The sequence below is a fragment of the Macaca thibetana genome, chromosome 17, assembly GCF_024542745.1.
Source record: "Macaca thibetana thibetana isolate TM-01 chromosome 17, ASM2454274v1, whole genome shotgun sequence".
NCBI lineage: Eukaryota > Metazoa > Chordata > Mammalia > Primates > Cercopithecidae > Macaca > Macaca thibetana.
Genome location: NC_065594.1, coordinates 11,140,141 through 11,163,949, shown reverse-complemented (window position 1 = coordinate 11,163,949; position 23,809 = coordinate 11,140,141). Strand labels below are relative to the sequence as shown.

Sequence of the window (23,809 nt, the reverse complement as noted above, 5' to 3'; positions counted from 1 at the left end):
GAACTGGAGGTCATTAAGTGAAGTAAGCCAAGCACGGGAAGACAAACATTGCATGTTCTCACTTATCTGTGGGATCTAAAGATTAAAACAATTGAACTCATAAATATAGAGTAGAAGGATATTTATTAGAGGCTGGGAAGGACAGTGAGGGGTTAGTGGGGAGGTGGGGATGGTTAATGGGTTAAAAAAAAAGAAAGACTGAATAAGACCTAGTATTTGATAACACAACAGGGTGATGATAGTCAATAACAATTTAATTGTGCACTTTAAAATAACTAAAAGAGCATAACTGAACTGTTTGTAACACAAAGGATAAATGCTTGAGGGGATGGACACCCATTCTCCATGATGTGATTATTATGCATTGCATGCCTGGATCAAAACATCTCATGTACCCCATAAATACATATACCTACTATACACCCAAAACCATAAAAAGAAAAAAGAGAAAAAAAGAAAAGAGAGCTGTAGAGGTATGCTCCTGCTTGCAGTTCTACTGCATGAAATCCAAGATCTACACGTTCAGATATCCTGGTTTTTAAAGAGCATTAAATAAGCAGTAAAGCAAGATTAGCACAGAATACACAATGGGTATTTAACCAACAAGTGGAAACAGATTATGGCAAAGGAAGCTCAAAATAATGATGCCATTCATCAGGTAAAAACAGTATACTTCAAGTAAGAATAGAAAGACTTCACATACTTTAAAAATTTGTCTTTGTTCTATATTTTGGTACAATTTTATTTATGTACTGAAGTTTCATGAATTGAATTGAATGTTTATCTTCACAAAATCATTCTGAAAAAGTCTAACTTTGGGGTGATGGGTCCCTGAAAGTTCTTAGCTGGCTAAAGCTGAAGACCTTAGGTCTGACCAGATGCCCCAGCTCACTGAGTGACAGTGAACAAACGAGGACCCGGGGACCTGGGAAAACCCAAAATACTGAGACTTCGCACTGAACACCAGTGGCTGCTCACAGCACAGAAAAAAGTGAAACCCAGACATGACGTCCCTTCTGATGGAAGAAAGCAGTATGAAATAGTCTTGACTAAACAAACAAACAAACAAGCTCAAACGTGAATCTAACCAAGGCTTTCGATCTAATTTCCAATTTGTAGGAAATACAGGAGTTAGAGGAATATATCACGTTACGCAAAAAAGATGTAGTCAGCCACATCCATACTGAAGGAAAGAGTGGGAGAGAAAGACGTTTTCTCAATAAATAAGTTTGGAGGGGGGAGAAAAAGAGAAATGGAGGGGAGTTTGTTGATTTCTTTAAAAGTCTACTGCAATGTGTGGAGCTTACTTGGATCCTGATTCAAATATTTTGTTAAAAGAAAATATGACATTCACGATACAATTGGCAATTTGAACACATGGGAGATCTGATGACGTTAAGGGATTGTTGTTAGTTTTTTAGATGTAGTAATAGTATTGCAGTTTTGTTTAGAGAAGAACTTTTTTAGAGATACATATGGAAATGCTTAGAGATGATTTTGTTTCTAGTATTCGCTTCAAGTAATATCAGGGGAAGGTTCAGGGAGTGTGTAACGAATTGGCTATGAGTTGATAATTGTTGAAGATGACCATTAGGTTCATTGTGCTACTCTGTTTGCATATGTTTATCTTTTAAATTCTTTGAAAAAAAAACAAACAAAAACTAAAACCAGGAGGTCGTGATGCATCACTTATCACTGTTAAAATCTTACAATGTCTTGTTTTTAAAGATGACACAAGATACTCTCAAAACTTATTCTAATAGCAATTCTCCAATTTTTTTTTTTTTTTTTATCTTTTCCTGGTGGAACTATAAAAAGGACCAGTCTCCATTTCTCCCCATTTGCAGACTGGATTTGGGTGGCCAAATCTCAGAGATACCTCACCTGCTGTGTGAGAAGTAAGATGCAGTCCTCAGTCTGCACTCTGGGCTTCTCTTTGAGTTTTCTCCCTCCGAATCAGAGATCACTGCTGTCCCAAACTATGCAAGGGGAATGTTCTCCTGTGCTGAAGAATTCTGCAGGAGTTTCAGTATTTCCATAGGAATACAGCTGTTTGTGCTTCTCACACCCTGAGGAGTTCCAATCTTCCCTACTCCCAGCTTAAAAAAATACAGACTTTAAACACTCCTTGTGTCCACATCTAAGAAGGGCAGAGGAAAGCCATCAATCTCTACCTTAATTTTTAAACAATTTCAGTGTACACTAATTACATTTTCACTTCACAATCTTTTCATATCATACATCTCTGTAATCTTTAGGAGGAAAGAAAGATGGCCAGACAGGACAGGCCACAGTCACTTAGAAGTCTAGAGGGAGTCTGACATACCAAGAGGTGCTTTATTTGAGGTATACAAGGGGCTCGTTTAATACAAGTAACTTTCTACTTCTAACTTTCCAAAATTTCAAGTGTGCTCCACACAGGTAAGATTTCACTAATCTAGAAAGATCCAAAGTATTACTGCCCTCAGAGATATTTCTTTTTTAAAAATGGGTATACATTTAAGTGCAGTTTTGTTACATGGATATACTGCGTTGTGGTGACATCTGGGCATTCAGAGAGATTTCAATGAATGTGTTTAATCCAGCAATGCTACTGGAGTTAATATGAGATTATTCAATTAGCTAAATATATCAATAACCTTGCTTAAGATGCTATTTTAAAGTCTTTTAATTATGACAACAGTGGATGTAGCAGTAAAGGGCGTGGGCTTTGAAATCTGAGAGACCTGATTTTGAATCCTAGGTCCTCACAACTTATGACCCTTTCTTAACTTCTCTAAGCTTCAGTTATCGTTTAGAAAAAATGAGGATACATATACTCAATTGAGGGTTTTGATATCATCAGCAGTGAAATTTTATAATATAAATGTCTGGTCTTAGTGGTTAATACAGAATTTCAGAATGGAACTACCACCATTGGGGTCTCTCTTCTTCACCAGAACATGGGAAGATGCCGAGTGGTGAGCCTCCTCACCCCATGTGGCGGCACCCTTCACAGTAAAGAGCTGTGACCCAACTGCGAAAAGGCACCAAAGCATTTTGTTCAGAACTATCTGCACCCAGCAGCAGGCACTCTACTTCAGTATGAACCAAAGAATAATGGGGTCCCAAATGTTTTCATGTCTGACATCTTTTTCTCATCAGATCTCATTTGTGCCAACTTTGACTCAAGTTTGGAAAAACACCTAAGGAGTGAGCCTGAGGACTCACAGTTCTGAATATTGACCATTACTCCCCAAATGACTTTCCCCATCATGAGGGGTAATCGGCACCCCAGTGGTGTGATTCATCTTGAAGATGTCCTCTGGTCATGTCACTGCCTGCATGGATCACTGGACTTCTGGTGGAAGACTTACCCCCTTGAAAACCTGCCTCGGTTTGTAAAAATGGACATCACCCTATGACATCCTGAGTAGGTTTCTAATAGCTAATGAGAAATAGTTAAAACCCTTGGAGATCTGTGGAAGAAGGGTACTTGTGGAAACTGACAAAACTTCTTCCTTTGTATTCCATTTAGTTATTAAAATGAATTTTCTTAAGCAAAATAATAAATGCTACCTGTCACCTAAAATATTGGGGGAAAAGAAACAAAAGAGAATGATACAGAAGATAGCGCAAATAAATCCAAGGTACTATCAGGTAAGATGTTGCCCAGTACCCCATGCCATGAAAAGTGAAGGTAGATATAAATCTGGAAGAATACGCTGGCACTTTTTTTTAAGCAAAATCTCTTGAGATAATCTGTCCTATTTGCAGTGGTTTTGTTCATTTCAGTGGAGCCTATTTCTCTGCCACATTTAACAGTCCTAAGTACAAATCCATTATTTGAACAGTGGAGGAGAAACTTCAATTAAATTCAGCTACAAAGTTAATCTTCATTTTAATTGAACAAAAGAGCAGCTCTCATAGGCATTCTTTAAAAAAGAAAAAAAAAAAAAAAAAACTACAGCAGCTACTAAGAAATGTAAGATACAACCTTCACTTGTTTGTTTCTGGGTAACTTTCTATTTTGTTGGTCTTTTCAATTTTATTTGTCCCAATATACCCCTCTAACTGTGCATGTTATGTTCACTCAGCAGACTTTCAGTGTCTAGTACAGTGTGTGTGGAAGGATTTTTTTCCTGTCTCCTTCAGGACATCGCTCCACCAGCCAGCTCCTCAGTGACCCCTTTCTTCAACCCTTCCCTTCTCTTCGGTCTTTCTCTCAGCTATGAACATGCTTAAACCTTTTCATCTTAGTGCCTTCCTTGGCCACACATCCACCTCTGGCTGTGGTTTCCTTTCTAACCCTCTTCTCATATTCAGTTCTCCAATGGGTTCTCCAATGGGTGGTCTATATTTCCTGTCTTTCTTTCCTCTCCTATTCAAAATGTCTTCAACTACTTGCAATCTGGGCTTTTCTTTCACCACTAAAATTAAGTCTCCCTAGGGACCCCAGTAATTTTCCAAATGGCAAATCTGGTGGCCATTTTTCATGCTGGATCTTTTAGCAGCAATGTTCACTCCCTTCTTTCCACTTGAATCACCCCCCACCTCCCATCTGTTCTTCTTCTACTTCTTAGACGTTCCTTTTCTTTTTTTGAAAATAAGGTCTCACTCTGTCACTTAGGCTGGAGTGGAGAGCAGTGGTGTTAACACGGCTCACGGCAGCCTCAATGAAATGATCCTCCCACCTCAGCCTCTGGGAGCACAGGCGTGTGCCACCATGCCTGGCTAATTTTTTTGTTTTTATTTTTTGTAGATAGAGATGGGGGGGTGGGTCTCACCATGTTGCACAGGCTGGTCTCAAACTCCTGGACTCAAACAATTTTCCCACCTCAGCCTCCCAAGGTGCGGGGATTACAGGTGTGACCCACTGTGCCCACCAGACATTCCTTCTCTGTGGTCTGCATAGTCTTTTTCCTTGAATGTTTGTATTCTTCATGGCTGAATCACCTTGGGAAAGCCTACAGGAACATTCCAACTCCCCTGCCTTCAACCTACATAATTACAACTTAGGAATTGAGTAGAAATTCCCAAAAGCATCAGGAAATATTATCAAATAGAATACTGTGTTTTAAGAAATTTTAAAAGTCAGAATATACTAGATATGTATGTAAGCAACAGTAAAAATACCTAATAAAACAAGTCTTATTGTTGGCATGACCTATAGAAATCAAAATCTGTGCTGGTTAAAATTGCTACAATGCTATAGTAAAGCTTGCTATTGCTGAAAATTGTACTGATGATTTTCAGGAATGTCAAAATGCAAAATGCTGTGTGGGAACACAGCAATATTACATCAGAGTGACCTTAAGGAATGAGCCATCGTTACTTGGTATTTTGCCATTATTATTGAATGTATTTTTATTGGTATTTTCTCTCACTCTAAAACATATACTTCCAGATGATCTTTTGTTTGTATTAAAAAGGATGTCTTTGTAAATAGTACAAAGAACATATCATCAGAAAAGCTAGACTGAAAATAATGAGGAATCTCCTTTGTCTGGTTTTGTATTCTCAAAAAAAGGAAACTTCGATAATCTCTTCAGAAAGTCACCAGAAATAAAAATAAAAATAAAAATTATGGCCTTATCCATGAATGAACTGAATTGGATACTATTAAATTGAAGTAAAAAGCCCTCTGATATTTTTTATTACCTCGTGATGCTTTTCACATCATTTATTTGCTATAAGGTTCAATCAAACTTTTACTATGGTGGTGTATTAAATTTCATTTCACAGCAGGAAAAGTTCCATTTAGGAGCGACAGAATAAATGTTTTTCATCTACATGCCTCCAAGCATACTCCTAATTAAGAAAACAAACTTATGAGATCATCTGAAAGATCACCTCATTCAGCAGTTAAATTAAATCTTTTTAGCCACTAACAATGCTATGTTTCTGGGTTAGGGTGAATTTTCAAGTTTTTGATGAATGTCTTTAAAGATTATTTAAGGGATGTTCCAGCCTAAGCTGTTTTGCTAAGAAACAGCTATTTTAAAAGTTATTTATTTATAATTTGAAAACTAGCCAGTATGTTGTCAAGTGTGATATAAATATTCCCTATCTGAAGAGCAATATTTTAGTCTCTTTTCAGGACAGCATTACTTTGATTCTATCACTACACTCAACAGGGAGTTAAATGAAATTACTTTTACTCTATGTTTCCCTTATTTGGTCTGTTGAAGCAACAGCAGCCTCTATTTAAAGAGGAGTTTGACCAACAAGCCTAGCTGATTGTCCTTCTGGGAAGCTGACTGGAATCCACAGTGCAGAAAGACATTAAGGCTCGCATTTCTGCTATTTGCACATCCTTAGTCAACAGACATGTAACCTTTGCTTAGTATAGGAAGATTGGCACGTAGAGCAGTGCAGAAAAACCACCAACTTGCAAACGGGCGTGATAAAATATTATGAAATATCATATGGCTGAGGTTAGTAAATGGTGATAAGCCTATGAACATGATTAATTACAATCAGTTGTAGGAAGATCTGTCATATAAAGATCCAAACTTTATTAGAGGCAGTCATTCTGTCCTTTAGCACAGCAGAATTTCCCAATTCACAAATTACTAAAATACTAAAAAAGGGTTCTGGATGAAAGGATCTGATATTTTCTGATATCTAGAAGTCTGCACACACATCAGTCACGTGAATGAGTGAAATACAAGACTATGGATGAAAGTTCAATCTCTAGATGGCCCAGAGGTGAAAAAACCTCTTTTACACCTAAAAACAGGGTGTATCCTAATTTCGGTCTCTTACTTCTCATCAGATATGGTCTACAATCACAAGAGGAAGCTCGGACGAGGGTGTATATCACTTGCCAAACTTACTTAGACCTACAGTCCCATTCATCAAAATGACTAGAACCACTCATCATACACCATCTGTTGGTGGCGGGCCACCAGTGTCCTTATTACAGCACAGCGTCCTGCTTAACTTTAGGGGTAACAGGAGAGTTGTCCTGACGCCAGCTTTGTAACATCAGCACACAGGAGGAGTTGGAAGCCTCCGACTCTGGGCCAAGGAACAAAGGTATGTCAACAACGTTACTGCCTGAACCTGGAACAACATTAGCATGTAGTAATGCTGTCATTAGCTAATTGCTTGGCCTTTCAGTGTTTGTGCCAGCTGGCCATGACTGATGTTCCTACAGGTTTGTTCTTAAGCATGACATATTTCATTACAGATTCATGATGTGTGATGCAATAGAGTTTGGCATCCTGGATTCTTCAGACTGTGTACCCCAAGAAAACAGTTTGTGTTACTTCGAGTTGACTTCTTTCATGTTAGCAAACCAGCTAGATCATGTTCTATTATTTTTAAGCCTCCATTCCAGCATGACACAGTTAGCACCTTTATGAATTATCACTCTGTTTGTCAGCCCACACCTGTGCTCCAAACTCAGCACAGGAGCAACGTCTAAAATATCCTGCCTGCATCTTGTCCATTAACCATTTTGTGAACAAGGCTACTAAGGCTCAAGCAATCCCAATGATAAAATTCCCCATTTTCACTCATCTTTCATCATAAAAAGTGTTTTTGAATTCCGGGATGTTGGACAAAGGTGGGCACAACTCTCTCACTCTCAGTCTCCACTGAAGGACAACATGAAAGTTAGATTTTTTTTTTAAGTCAAGTAGACTTAAAAAAAAACCCTTCTCTTTATTCCAGGTTTTGAAATCAAAACACAGTAAATTACTTTCTTTCTGAGTAACTCTTTGTCAGGCGAGTCAGAATTTCTTTTTCTTCTTCCCGTTGACATTTTATGCTGATAGACTAGATCCAGATGGAATTCCTGGACCAATCCCCAATTTAGCTTCCACTGCAGCTCCTGGAAGGGACAATGGAAGATTAAACCTGGGTAGACTCACTAATAAGTGAGTTTAAACCCAGGGATTAAACCCAAGGAATTTAAGAGTTTAAACCCGGGGGTTTGAGAGTGAATGCTGCTTTTATTTCATTTGTTTTATACACTAGAGTGAAAACGGCCTGGCTGCTATCCTTTCATAGATGAGAAAACAATGATAGATCACACATAAGTGACTTTGTCAGAAGCACAGGTTAGTGGCAGGGCTATAATAAAAAACCAATTTTCTTGTGTATTGGTCAAGTCATAGGGAGGGGCGTGGACAAAAGTCTAAGAAGTGTGATTGAAAATTCTTGAAATTTTCTAAACTTGGTTTACTTAGCTGAATAACCCAGCCTTTCACATTTTGGGCTGCCTGGCATTATGTGGTTCTTATTTTTTTCTGAGACCCCTCCTCTCAAGAACCAATGAAATTTCCTCTTTGAAAGACTTTGAAAACCCTCAGAGGTGGACATACTTCAAATCCCTGGTTTTATTGCCTAGGTCTTCACAATTCACACCTGGGTAGGCCTCAAGTGTTTTGCTGGAAATACAGTGAGATCGTGGGGGGTGTTGTCTTCTCTCAAGTACTTTGTTTGCCTCTGTCATCTCCCAAAGCATGAGCACCTGGAGGGCCAAGACCAAGTCTGCTAAAAGGAGCTGTGGTTGTGCTTCTGTCAACGCCATGGCAGAGCTCAGCAGAGCCACCTGACAGTATTGATAAATGGCAACAGCAGACAGTCAAGTCCCCTGCTCAAGCCTCCATTATGTTTGAGTGAACAGAAAGAGAGGATGCACCAGGCTGATTTCTGAGGAAATATACCAGAAACTCATCTCAGTCCTCCGACGAGGATAATGAGGGTGGTGATGAGGACAAACGAGCATCTCCTACATGCTCAGGAGTATATCAGGGGTTCCATGCACTCCGTCTAATCCTCTCAGCCACACTGTGAGCTGGGTACTGTCACTCCCATTTTGCAAATGAGAGAAAAAGGAGGTTGACTGGCTGGTTCAAGGTCACACAACACTAAAGAGGTGGAAGCAGGAGTCAAATCCAGATCAGTCAGAATGAAAAGCTGTTTTGTCTTTAACTTTATCTCTTTTGTCCATTTGAGCTACAAAGTCAAAATTGATAGCAGCACTTGAATTCTGAAACACTGGAGAGTCTTGTTTTTGGAAAGAGCTTACTGAGAAGGTAATTGCCTGTGACTACAGCGATAGATGCTATACAGACAGACTCATAGAGAATGAGAGCATATATTCTGAGACTGTGTCTGATCACTAAGAGTCACCTATTGCTGGAGTCGGGGTGAGGGGAAGGTGACCATATCAATGAATAAAGAGGTATCCTTAGATGCCTGAAAGCAGGAGGCTGAGAATCAATGCCTCTTGTACTCAGCACATTGTAGGGCATTCATCTGTCGAGTGCAAAGAACAGAACAAAAATCTATTATTATTAGTTTAGAGTTGGCAAGATGACTTTTGGAAACACACAGGATCCAATAAAGACATTCCTTTCAAGCTACTATATTAATGTTTCATTCATTCACTTATTCATTCATTTAAAAAAAATTTACTGTCTATGATATGCAAACACTGTCCTAAACATGGGGGCATGGGATATGTGTGTGTGTGTGTGTGTGTGTGTGTGTGTGTTTACATGTGTGTGTGTGTCAAGATGCATCCCACACAGATATTGCCTCCAAGGAACTTATAGGCTAATACATTGCTTCTTTAACTTAAGAGAAAATCTCTGCCCCTACCCCACCACCATAAAAAATACACTATGGTTTGGTATGCACATGCACAACTGAAAGTATCATAAAATGCTTACCCTTAAAACTCATCATATACTCTGGTATTTACTAGTTTAGCCTATACTAATTACTCTAATTCAGTGAGGACAGAATCGTTTGCATGACAGAATGATATGGTAGCTCAGATAAAGTAGAGATTTGCAGATATGTGTAAGTGTGTGTTAACATAAGCATGATTGTGTGGAGACATCAGGGAAGAAATCAAGCCAAGCTTTTCAGATGATGAGATTTTGGACTGGGCCTTAAAGGGCAGGCAGGATGAGGAGCTGAGCAGCATTCTAGTAAGAGAGGTCGGCATGCATACACGCGTGGTGGCAGACAAGAAACCTGGGTTCATAAAGGCATATGGTGGGAGTAAGATCAGTTTGGGCCAAATCAAGGAGTGAAAGAGAATGAAATGAAAGTTTTATGCAAGAAATGTAATGGACAGGATTGTGTTTAGAGAATATTCACAGATGAGATCAGAGGAGGAAAAATTGGTGACAGGCCCCTTATTCTTCTTTTTATCCACCTTGAGGACACCCCACCTCACCATGTGCTTCATGGAGCAAAGGCCAACCCTGGTTTTATCTGCATAGGAAGCAAACTGAGAATTCTGCAGAGGACATAGGCAGGACGATGGGCTCAGGTAACCCAAAAGCTCACATGGAGTAAGTGCTTGGAAATATTGAATGAAATATAACATTTTTTTTTTAAGTACAGAAATGAGTTCACAAGAAAGGCAAAAGGAAAGGAAAAACAGGAGGGAGTGAGGTAGCTTAGTGGCTGTCCGGGGAGAGGACTGTTTGTTTCATTATCCTAGAGGCTTTTGTTGTTGTCCACCGGGGGATAGGAAACACTGATATGGGCCCTGAGAGGTGGGACACAGAAAATAAGATGCCTTACATAAAGTCTGGTCCTAAACAATGGACTAGGGAAACATCTATGCACCGTTAAAAGAAGATGAAAAGATGTTCCCAGTGGTCTCTGCTTAAGTTCTATGTAAAATAACAAGAAAAAAAAATTCACATCCAAGAATTTAAAACCACAGGCCAAAGTCTTACAAGTTTGGGATATACATTTGTGTCACCTTCTAGGTGCAGAAAGTCACCGAATATTTGGCCCCGAACAGCAGTAACTCTGGGCAACAGAAGGGGCAAAAGCAAAACTGTGCTGGAGAAACACTCCCACAACCGTGGATGCAAGGAGAACTCACAGAAAAAGAGGCTCAGTGAAAGAATTCACAGTGAAAAATTTCAAAGTATGTAAAAAGCAATCCATCACGGGCAAGAATTAGCAGGCACAACAAACAGAAGAATTGGCAGACACAACAAGTACTGATATAACAGAACAATAATCTAAAGACACATTCAAGGTAATTGAAGACATAAAAGGAAAGTTGTAATCTTAAAAAAGAAACAAAATACAATGAAAATAAGAAGCCTAAGTAGACTTTCAAAGAGAACTAAATAGCACTTCCAGTAATAAAAAATGTAGTCATCAAAATTAAAATTCTCACTAGGTAGGTAAAACAGATTATATAGCCTAAGAGAACATTAATGAATTGGAAAATAGATCTGAAAAAATTACTCAGAATGCAGAAGAGACAAAGAGGTAGAATAATAAAAGATAGGTAAAAAGATATGCAATGTAGCATAAGAAAGTCCAATTTACATCTAATAGAAGTATCAGAAAAAGAGAAGGGGGAAGTGGAAAAATGATGACATTCATATAATTAATAGTTAAGAATTTTCCAGAATTGATGAAAAGATATAAATCCTTAATTTAAGAAGCACAAGAGTCTCAAACAAGAAAATAAAAATAAATGCACATCCAAACACAGTGTAGTGAAACTTCAGAGTACCAAAGACAAAGAAAAAAACTATAAAAGTAAACAGGGAAAAAACTAAAGAATCTACAAACAAATAACAAATTCACTACAGACTCTTCAACAGCAATAGTAAGGCAACACAGTGAAATAAAGATTCAAATGTCAGAGGGAGAATGAATGTCAACGTAGAATTCTATTCCCAGCTGAAGCATCACCAATAAATGAGGGAGAAATAAAGACATTCAGATGAACAAGACTGAGTAATTTACCACCCACTGATTCTTACTTAAAGAACTGAAAAAGATTCACTTTGGGAAGAAGAAAACTGAGTTCAGAGGGAAGGAGGAGGATGCAAGAAGGAACTGTATTCATTATTTATTTTCTGCAGTTTTTATGTTTTGAAATAAAAATATAAAAGAGACACAAATGACCCCATTAGCTTGTTTAGAACACTTTGCTTGGGAAAGGTGAAATAATGATAAGACTGGACAAGAACAAATGCTGTTAAATGTCCCCATGAAGCAATAAAAATAGAATAAAATTATTGACTTATCCATAAATATTCATGAATATGACCTGAGCATCTTTTGGGTACAAAGAGCCATTCTGCAGAACAAGTGAAAGATATTTACGAAGAAACAAATCTAAAATTTGTTTTTGTGGAACATTTTTATTTCCTTTTTTTTTTTAAGTTGGCTATCTGGATATTGCAAAGTCATAAATAAAACCTTATGATTTAATTTAAAGTTGTACATAATCTGCTCCACACAAGCTAATAGGTGTAAAATTCTGAGTTAGTCTTTTAACAATAAAACTGAAAAATATGGATTCCTGAGTAGTTCCCCAAATAGTAAGTCTATACTTCCAAGTTTTTGAAAATTACCTTTGCCATCCCCATACAAGTTGTATTTAGTTAAGAATAATAGAATACAGTTTTGTGATTTGATATGAACCTACATAAATTCAGGGTTGTAAAGCATTCAATGTCTTTGTAAGACAAGAGAAACAGTAGAGGACATTTAATGCAATTCACCTTAAAAGTACTCTACATACATCAAAAATAACACCTATTGTTGCAGCTACAGGACAAAATGCCAAATGCACATTCACACTTCTAGAATCAGGTGACAAGCCTCTGAATCCATTCACATTTACTGGCCTACAAGTAGGCAAAAATAAGGACAGAAAATTACTAAGCATTTTTCAGCAGACAAGAAAAGAATATGGAACAGAAGCTTACATTTCTGCCAAAAAATCAAAGGGGAATAAAAAGGCCAGAGTTGGGGGCTCATGCCTATAATCCCAGCATTTTGGGAGGCCAAGGTGGGTGGATCACCTGAGGTCAGGAGTTTGAGACCAGGCTGGCCAACATGGTGAAACTTCATCTCTACTGAAAACATAAAAATTAGCTGGGCGTGGTGGCGCACTCTTATAGTCCTAGCTACTAAGGAAGCTGAGGCACAAGAATTAATTGAACTCAGAAAGCCGAGGTTGTGGTGAGCCAAAATTGCGCCACTGCACTGTAGTCTGGGTGATAGAGCAAAAAAATCTCTTTTTATAAAAATCACTAATACTAAAAACTGATTAGATTAATCTCTTCAGCTAAAAGCATCAAGTGTGTCTTCTTGGCCATCAACACCCAGCAGAATCCTTCACTCGAAGCACATAAGGAAGATTTCCTTATGACAAGAACTTACACTTTAAAATTTTTTCTTGTTTGGGGACATTTTAGTTGTATCATAGAGTGGAACAAAAATGTCTACTTCTATTAAAAGAATGCTATGGCACATGTACATTTTTCAGACCTAATCCTTATTCCAAGAAGAAAAAACAAACTCCACGCAAACGAATTCCAACCTGAGTTGAGGGACAAAGTTAAATCCAAACTATTTTACTTCATAAACTCTTAAAAAAACAGTAAACTATTATTTTGGAAACACGGATGGTTCAAAAGGTGTCAGGACCTAGCTATGTAAGCATCTCTTTGAACTTTTGTACAACTTCACAGCTCCTCAGGAAAATTCATTAGGATACACAATTTCAAAGAGACTAGACCTGTCATTTTTGCACTTTTCTAGGGCTACAGGGTAAAATGAATCTTTATTGTGCCTCACCACTCTCTCTTTAAACTGACCCACATCCTCTGAAATGGAGGTAGCTTCCCTCCCTCCACCAGGAGGGGAGTCTGGGCTGCTTCAGGGGTTGGAGGCTCCAAGGGTCAGCCCTGTTCTGGGCATTGGGACTTTGGATACTTGAAGTGGCTGATTCAAGTTACAGGAGAGTCCTGTGTTGGTTTGTTTTAAGAAGTTAGCAACAGTATCTGCAACAGTGTCTTTACATGAAGACGACCAACGAAAGATTTACAATAAAGTACAGAGGGGTTCAGATGTGGGTTCTGAAGCCACCTAGTTTGAGTTTAAATCAACACTGTGTGACCTTGAGTATTTACTTAACCTTCTCTGTGCCAACTTTCCTCATCTGTAAGCAGGAAATAAGTGCTGTCTACCTAAGGTCACTGCGAAGATTAAACGAGGTAATAAGTTGTGCACAATGCCTAGCACATAGTAACCACACCACAGATATCAGCTATTAGTAGAAGTAAGAGGAGCAGAAACACAAAAACATGAGTGAATGGAAATAAAGGTCCTGTAGTCAGGATGAATTTAGATGATTTAAACTGTAAAAGCAAGAAACATTTCCCATAATTATGGAAATTCAATAAATGAAGAGAATTTTATGAACAGAATGGATAAATGTAACATCCACTGATCTAATAAAAATTTTATTGAGCAAAGTTTGTAACTTTCAGGTAAACACACTTAACAAACGTTTATGAATTCTGATTCCCAAACCCTATGTTGTAATTCTTGTAAAGGTCATTTTTAACAGATGATGGGCATCATCTGTTACATATTTTCAGAGACATGTATTGCAGGCTTAAGAATACTGTATTTAATTATTTTAAGTTATAATTCTGCAAAGCAAACCTCTGATTATCTTCTTATTACCCCAGTAACCTCATAGGAGGTACAAAGTCACACTTCCCAGAAACAGCTGCATCACTCTGAATTCTTTTCCTTTTATTTTATTGTGCGTGGCCCTGCCAAGGTTAGAAAACAGGTAATCTGAATCTACCAATTGCACTTCCTTCCTTTCTGACTGTCCTTTGGAGAGATTCAGCGCTCTTTAGAGCCCTGTTAGAGCAATTAACGTAAGGCGGACTCATGCCTGCCTTATTTGCTAGCAGAAGCATCTGCAACCAAAGACACTGACATCCAAGGGCATCATGTGTCTAACGAGGGAACTAAAGGTAAGTCAGTCAAGAATGTATTGTCGGCCGGGTGCGGTGGCTCAAGCCTGTAATCCCAGCACTTTGGGAGGCCGAGACGGGCGGATCACGAGGTCAGGAGATCGAGACCATCCTGGCTGACACGGTGAAACCCTGTCTCTACTAAAAAATACAAAAAACTAGCCGGGCGAGGTGGCGGGCGCCTGTAGTCCCAGCTACTTGGGAGGCTGAGGCAGGAGAATGGCGTGAACCCGGGAGGCGGAGCTTGCAGTGAGCTGAGATCCGGCCACTGCACTCCAGCCTGGGTGGCAGAGCGAGATTCCGTCTTAAAAAAAAAAAAAAAAAAAAAAAAAGAATGTATTGTCTTTCACGTTTTAGAAATGGAAATGGTGTTTCTGAACGACTCATCAAAACACTTCCTCTGACAGCCACTTGAACAAAATGATTTTTCTTGTCATCTACTTTAAAAACTGGACAAAAGATTTTGCCATATATATAAAATATGTGTATGATATATATATACACATATATATATCACAGAGACTCTGAACACAATTTTTCTATGATTGATACTTCTTTGATACTTCCTCTTGTTAAATTATGCTTATTAGTCCCAAATGCAGCAGTGAAGCATGCTACTGAATAGTATTTGCTGAAGATTGTTTTAAAATCCTTGACACTCAAAATTGTTTCTCTTAGATCAGGGAACCTAACTATTATCTTTAACACATTACCTATGATATTAAAGAACCTTTACAAACTAGAAGAAAAGCAATCCATCTTTTGTTAGAGTGTTTAAATCTAGTATAACAGCATACAGATGAATTTTCAAAGAGGAAGGTTCCACGGCATGTACTCACCAGGGGCTCTGCCATAATGATACGAATCTTGCGTTCGGCCTGAGTGGTGAAGTTGACAAATAAACTTTTGAGGACATATTCTCCTGGTTTGCTGTCTGGGTCCACATTGATGGGTAACATGGTTGGCGGCCCTTTCTCCCTGTGCGTGCCAGAAGCAGGTGGAACCGGAGGCTTGATGTAACCGTTACCAACGGGAGAAGCTGAAAAACAGAATGGGCATCCTTACTGGCTGAAAATAATGTCATAAATATTCAGATGGACTGTGTTAAACCATAAATATCAGGATATGAATCGTATCAAGAAAGTCACACTTAATATTATAACCTGGTCTTATTCTTTGGAAATGGTGTCAGAATTTTATTATTTTCATTATACTATGTTTGTGTTATACCATATTTGGTCATCTCAAAATTCTAGTCACTACATTGCTGTAGGTAAATTATATTGGAAGCTCGTACTATAGCTGACCAATCTTACAATACTTAAGATGTTTTTGGCTTATTTTTTGTTCTAGGGAAACAGCAGTCCCATTTAGAAAACGGGTAGAAAAACGTATATGGGAAAAAAAGTGATTTCTTGTCCAGGTTTTCCTCATGGTCAAGAGCTCTCTGTCTTCCATGCTTCGTTCTAATAATGGAAAAGACTCTGGGGTAATTCCTTCCAGAAATCTCCAAGAATCAATTTGCAGAAGCCAAGCTGGTTCTTGCTCTAGAAAGGGATGCACCTCTTGAAAGATACAAGGCTCAGGCAGTGCCCTGTTTGCCGTCCAAGGTGTGGGTTTAACTTTTCACTCTCACCATCCTTCGGCTCAAGTTGGGACACCTCTGTGCTTCCTTTATAAAATATGTAGGTTCCCCACGAGTACTGTATCTTCAACAGAGGCAGCTCTTAAAGCTCCTGATGAGTGGCCTCTGTTCAGAATGCAACAGAGTCAGACACTGTTTTAATGAGATAGTCTCTAATCTTTTTTTTTAATTCATAAATGCAGTTTCAAGTCTCTACTTTTTACAGTACTTTGATATGTTAAATTCTACCACCCCTCCCATACAAGCCCTTGTAAGATGGTCAGTTATTAATATCCAAAGAAAGAAACGTAAGAGCAAGAGGGCTTAGGATAGAGGCATTGGGAATGCTGAGAACAGGAAGTATACAGTTAAACATAAGTATTTAGTTCTGGGTAACTGGATATGGAGATTAAGGGAAAGAGTCAAGTAAAAAGTGAGTTTCCAGTTTGGACACTGGATTGGATATCAAGAGAATGGTGGTGTCATCAATATTAAAGGCAGAAGAAAGTTCTCCATGAAAGTTGGATACTCTTTTCATAACTACAAATAAATGTAAGGCTTCTCTTGCCTCCTTTCTGTGTCAAGCCAAATTCTGAGGAAGCAGTATAACGTTTTGTTTATTTTATTAAATTACGAACATGTCCCCAATGTTACATAGACGGCTCTCCCTCACCTTTCCTACCCTTCCTCTGTAATTCATTTAACCTGACATAATAGTTGAGGAGCCCCTTACATCTGAACGGTCTTTCCAGATCTCAGCTACCACTAAACTGTAAGAATACGGCCTCGCAAGTGACAAAAACATAATAAAATGTCTTGCATATTATCTCGTTTCCTCTCCATTCCCACTGGCCACATCCTATCCAGGCCCTTGGAGGCCTATGGCTAGATGATTTTAATAGCTTCTTTGTGGACATTATTTCATCTGTTTTCCATATCGAACTAATCTTTCTTTTGCATGGCTTTAATCATAACATGTCTCTGCTCAAAACTTTCAATAGCTCTCAATTACATCATCCAGCCTCAGCACCCTGGCCTGGTTTTGAGAGCCTTTAGTAGTTTGCCTCCACACCCTCACTCAAGTCCTGCTGATGCTCTTACTGGCCTGTGAGCACACTGGCCATTTATTCTTCCTTCTTTCTCTTCTGCAGCTCCTTTCTGTTCTTTTCTGCCCATCTCTTCCTCCTCTTCATTCAGAGCCACTTCTAGTCTCATCTCCATAACACCTACCTCCACTAGGCCAGTCCTCATTAGGCCAGTTTCCTTTACAAGAGTTGAACATTTAACCCAAACTGTTCGGTGTTTTGCTTTGTTGTGCATATCCTACATTACCTATGAAAGACTCAAAAGACTGCTGCCAAGTAAAGTAACTATTGATTGGAGACAAGGTTTTGTCTAGGGTCGGTCCTGTAATTAAACCATATACTCTTCTAGCAATATCCCCTAAAAGTTCCCTAATAAGACTGTAGACTTCCAGATGTCATCCAAAGTTCTTTGCACAGATAATACTCAATAAATCTCCTTAAATAACTAACTAAAAATGTCACCTGACTTTATTTCTGCAGGTCTGAAAGGGATTCCTGGGATAGGAACTACATGAGGAGATGCGATATGTCAGAGTCTTTTAAGAAAGGATGCAATAGTTGTGATAGATAGTAGTTTAATTTAATGACTTTAAATTAAATGGTAAGGCAAGCAGTGCACTAAAAGGCACTATTGATTCCAAAGGGGCATATTGAAAATCAAATGATGAAAATGAAGTCCTGGCCACTCCTCTGCTTCACCTCCTACTCCCCCAGCGCAGGCACCTTGTGGAAGTAGGACACCTCCCCAACACCAGCTTAGAGAAGGACATAATGTCTCAAGACATCTTCCTCAGGTATCAAAGGCATCGTGCCACAGAACCAGAGACTGGGATATAAACCTAAAATGTCTATTTGGAGTATGACTTTTTATTCTCTTTGGGTTTCCACAGGATTTGATCCATTTCCAGATGCAGCAATAATGGGGTTGATGTAATATATACAGTTATTGCAAGACAAGATCCTTAATTGCATGACTCTGGGGCCTGAAAGTCTTAACTAGAGTGCACACATTTTCATGAGAGTGAAATTTTCATGAGAGGACCTCTGACAGTCCTGCAAGGCTGCATTTTGAACTACAGAGCTGAAATGTAGACACCAGAAAACCTCTCAGACAAATCCTCCATTTAAACGGCTAAAGCGCCAATTCGCTGCTATCATAAAAAATATTATTCACCTGTACTTCAAAGCCAGACATCTTTGTGAATACAGAGGTGATATTCAAAAAGATAAAACTGTATGAACAGCCTTATTGAGCTGGAACTATCCCAGCCCAGCAGAGCTCTGTACCAGAGCAGAAAATGATTCAAAGCAGGGTGTCACTCATCAGTCTGAGTTTCAAACACAGAACAACCTAGGCAGCTGGAGATGCAGGAAAGATAATGGGGTAAGTGTACTTAAACTAGGTCCACTTCCAAGTTTCAGAAACCTCTCTTCATCCTACCCTAATTAATTCATGGTAAATCCTAGCCTCAGGATAATTTCAAAAGTAAACATTAGGACATGGCACCTTTCAATACCTGGGTTATTTGGTGACAGTATAGTACAGAACAGCAAATGCACGTTCCCTGGAAGTCAAACTTGAGTCACAAAGTCCACACTGGTGTAAATATTAGAGCATTATCATTAGAAAGAAAAGCATCAGGCCCTCTCACAGCACGTGCTTGCCCTTAATCTATACGTAAGTAAGATCAATTGTCTAGTTTCTAAATTCACAACAGTCTGGAAACAGAAAATTATAAGGGAGGGGATGTAATTTCTATGGGTAGAAATGTTAGTAGCAAAAGGAGAAACAAAATCGCATAATTTAGAAAGTCGCCAGAACTTAAAAATGCAGTTGGCTGAATATGACAGTCTCATCAGCTTGAGGGCTTCGATTGGTGTTACAGTTTATGTTCATTATGAGGACCATAGGTCTCACAGAAAGGTAGAAAAGGTGGGAAAAAGACTAATATCAATTTCCAAAGGTTTCCATTTCAAAAAGATAAAACTAAAAAACTTTTGGTGTATAAAAGGGAAAAATCTGCTGCCTCTAAGAATTGAGCTCTCAAGAATTAAATCTATTCCTTCATAGGTCTGATTTTTAATTGAAATTTATTTTTGATTGAAAAAAAAACAAAATAAAACATGGATTCGGTACTAGCCACACTGAGGTCCCATTTTCCAGGTTTGCAAATGCAGGCAGTGACTGAATCAACTCCTTTCTACCTAGGGTGCTTTCCTTGCTTTTTATCCAGTCCTGCAAGCAAATCCTCCTACCTTTCAGGGTCCAGGTCAGTATGGTTTCCTCCACCTGGCTTGGTCTGGCCCCTGCCAGCCAGTGCCATCCAGCTGCCCTGAGGCTCAGCCTTCTCTTCACGCCGGGTCTCTAGAAACAGGGATCTCTCCCAGTGAAAAGATCCTGACAGAATCTTTGTCACATCTTTCCCATCCAAATACTTGTTGAAGAAACAATTGTTCCTGTTGCTTAATTTGTTGTATTAAAAACCCCCACTAAAATTTCTTGCATATAATGAATTTTTAAAAATCTGTTTTTATTTATTTTTAATTGTGGTAAAGTAGACACTATTTACCATCTTAGTCTGTTTTAAGTGTACGGTTCAGTGGCATCCATGTGATGAATTTTTTAGGTCCAACTCTATCAGCCTTTATTCTCCTTTCCTTCATCCTATCTGTCTATCTTCATATAACAGCTCAATTTCTCTAAAAAGTCATTCACACCAGTGCTCCTGTGGTGGGGGCTGGTGTGGAGTGGAGAAGAAGAGCATCACTCTCACATATTAATTAGTTTTCTAATTATTGAATCCATTTGAAATTTGCCTTCTCTTTGTATTTTCTCATTTACATTTTAATCTTGGTTTTAACACGTTCTAATTTTTTTCTCCATTGCCTTCTTTTGTCTTAAATGGGTTTTGTTAATGTTCCTTTATTATTTTTATTCCAAATTCTGTTCCTAATTGGTTTTGTTGGATGGCTTCAGGAAGTGTTTTCTTGTGTTCACTGGGTCTCTATCTTTTATATTAAGCAGGGTCCGTTCCTTAAATTATGAGAAGTCTATTTTATAGTTGTGAGGCCCATTCGTTTTCCGTTTATTAAATCTGTTTCCGGCTGCATGTGATGATCTTTTGAACATGACTATTTTTCCCCCAATTTCACTGACTTACAGCTTAATTTTTAGGCTGGCTGCTCTTAGTCGGTTTACATCTTCACTACAATTTCCCTAAGTTACCAACATTTCCAGGGCAGACTACCCTCCTAACTGTAGCACCAATACAAACACCTCCACAGCTCATAGTTCAGCTACATTTTTATTATAACACTGAAAGGAAACGAGTGTCATGTAAGAGCCCCAGAGGCTAACTGGCATAGATGTTACAGGAAAGCAACTGGTTTTCTCAATCAGATTTTCAGAGAAGTAATACCATCTTTCATTAGAAACTGTTGTTCATTGACTCACTCATTCATCTCAACCAATACTTATTTAATGAGTGCCTAGGCTTCAGGCACTGTTCCAGGCACGGGAAGATATTGGTGAACAAAGCGATGGTTCCTGCCTTAATGGAGCTTATGTTGTACTGAGGAGGGGTAACATAATCAGCATTTCATGTGTATACACACACACAGGTACGCACATACACACAAATACCACACGGTCAGATTGCAATAAATTCTAAAAGAACAAGGAAAAATTAAACAGAGTAAGTGGCTAGAGGGACCTGCTCTTCTCTATCTACAGGCATTCAGGTGCTACAGTCTAGGGCTGCTGCAGGAAGGAACGAATGCTATGTGTATTCTTGGTGTCTAAGAAAATCCAGGCACACATGGCTTGGGCAGGATCTGCTTTCCTGATCCATGCATTTGACCTGCCCCATATCTGTGTGTCAGTTACCATGGAGATGAGACTTTTAACCAGCCTGTGAAGGGCATGAACGAAAATGCTCAATGAGCACACTGCTTCCCCATCTTCCTCCAAAAAGTACTCCACTCCTCAGGAAGCAGAGATGTTTGGCCTGCTTTTTCACCAGCTTGCAAAGACAGACAAGCACAGAGCTAATTTTTCAAAACACGCATTGCTTTTACTGATGCTCCCGTTACTGGAATTTTACCCAGAGTATTTGAAATAAAAAATGGCTTTCTTTTTCTTTTCATTGCTCCTGGGATTATATGTAGTAACCAAATATTCAAAGTAGTACTCTTCCTAGAAAGGTGATCTGATTAAACAACTTAACTTTATAGAGACTGATGTAACCTTATCTTTCAACAAAGGAGGAAATAATGAGATTTCTTTGTTCATAGTTGTACATAAATTATTCTTTCTGCCGGTTCTCAATACTTCATTCATTTCTCGGGTTCTGAAGGCAAACCCTGTTAGTAACCAAGAGCTGGGATCTTTCTTTAGGACCACACTTTCCCTCTCAAATGCCTTTTCTCCTAAGACTTAATTTGTTTACTGGCAGTACAGGAACATTTCATAAAACATAAACCAAGTATGACGCAGCTTCTTTGCGAACATGTCACAATGTGTATAGAGCAGTAACAAATTGTCCATTAAAGCAAGTATGAGGGAACTTAAGAAATGGCATGTAAAAAGGTACTGCAAATACTCAAATGGCCAGAAACCCCGAAAGTCACGTAAAGTAAATTAGGATAAAAAAAAAAAGAAAACAACCAAACATAACGGAAAGAATTATTTTCTTCTGAAGAATATTAAGAAATAGAAAATGTTGAGACAAGAAAAAACAATTAGTTTCAGCAACACACAAAGATTGCTTAACAAAGTGATCGATGATTCTTAAATAATTACTTATTTTAAAGTGGGCCAACAAAAGAATATCATGTAAAAAAAATACCGAAAAACAATTTTTGCCTTGGAAGAAAAGTATATCCAAAGGCAGGCAAAATTAATTTCTGTTTAACTTCCATAAAATTCTGATAACGTGAAATATACCTCCCATTTTTATGGATTGCATACATTGCTCCTTTTACATACACTTTAGTTCTCCTACAGTTCTCACGTTGTGTTCCTTCACGTTTCAGAATCTACATGATATCTCTAGATGAATTAGTATCTTTAATTCTTAAAATAATCCTAGAAGGCTAATCTCCCTTTTACAGGTAAGACCATGCAGGTTCAGAGAGGTTAAGTGACTTGTCTAAGGTTACGGAGTGGTCAACTCAGGACCTGACCCATGAATGTGATGACGTTATCTTGTGAGCTTCCCATATCGCCCTGTCTTTTATTTTTTAAATATATTTTTGTTTTTAAAAAATAATTTTTATTTTGTTTTGTTAACAGAAGATCTACTCTCTTACCACATTTTAAAGTGTATATTATTGTTAGGCTATGCGTACAATTGTATAGCAGATCATTAGAGCTTATACATTTTGCTTAACTAAAACTTTATAACCATCGATTAGCAACACCCAATTTTCCTGTCCCCCTGCCCCAGGCAACCACCATTCTATGTTTGGGTTCCATTAACCTACCCATTTTAGATACTGCATATACGTGGAATCACGCTCGTATATTTGGAAAATCCCATCATCTCAGCCCCAAATCTCCTTAAGCTGATAAGCAACTTCAGCAAAGTCTCAGGATACAAAATCAATGTGCAAAAATCACAAGCATTCCTATACACCAATAACAGACAGAGAGCCAAATCATGAGTGAAATCCCAGTCACAACTGCCACAAAGAGAATAAAATACCTAGGAATCCAACTTATAAGGGATGTGAAGGACCTCTTCAAGGAGAACTACAAACCACTGCTCAATGAAATAAAAGAGGACAGAAACAAATGGAAGAACATTCCATGCTCATGGATAGGAAGAATTATATCGTGAAAATGGCCGTACTGCCCAAGGTAATTCATAGATTCAATGCCATCCCCATCAAGCTACCAATGACTTTCTTCACAGAATTGGAAAAACTACTTTAAATTTCATATGGAACCAAAAAAGAGCCCGCATAGCCAAGATAATCCTAAGCAAAAAGAACAAAGCTGGAGGCATCATGTTATCTAACTTCAAACTCTACTACAAGGCTACAGTAACCAAAACAGCATGGTACTGGTACCAAAACAGATATATAGACCAATGGAACAGAACAGAGCCCTCAGAAATAACACCACGCATCTACAACCAACTGATCTTTGACAAACCTGACAAAAACAAGCAATGGGGAAAGGATTGCCTATTTAATAAGTGGTGCTGGGAAAACTGGCTAGCCATATGTAGAAAGCTGAAACTGGATCCCTTCCTTATGCCTTATACAAAAATTAATTCAAGATGGATTAAAGACTTAAATGTAAGACCTAACACCATAAAAACCCT

General features: G+C 38.5%; 1 protein-coding gene across 3 annotated transcripts in view; it reads right to left on the bottom strand.

Annotated features, from left to right (window-relative positions):
• Window positions 1-23,809, bottom strand: part of FRY (FRY microtubule binding protein) — a 272,666-nt gene that overhangs the window by 206,741 nt on the left and 42,116 nt on the right. For all 3 annotated transcript variants that reach the window (XM_050766803.1, XM_050766805.1, XM_050766804.1), the window contains exon 2: window positions 15,611-15,810. In XM_050766803.1, the coding sequence (XP_050622760.1) occupies window positions 15,611-15,810 (200 nt within the window). The remainder of the gene's footprint in view (window positions 1-15,610; window positions 15,811-23,809) is intronic.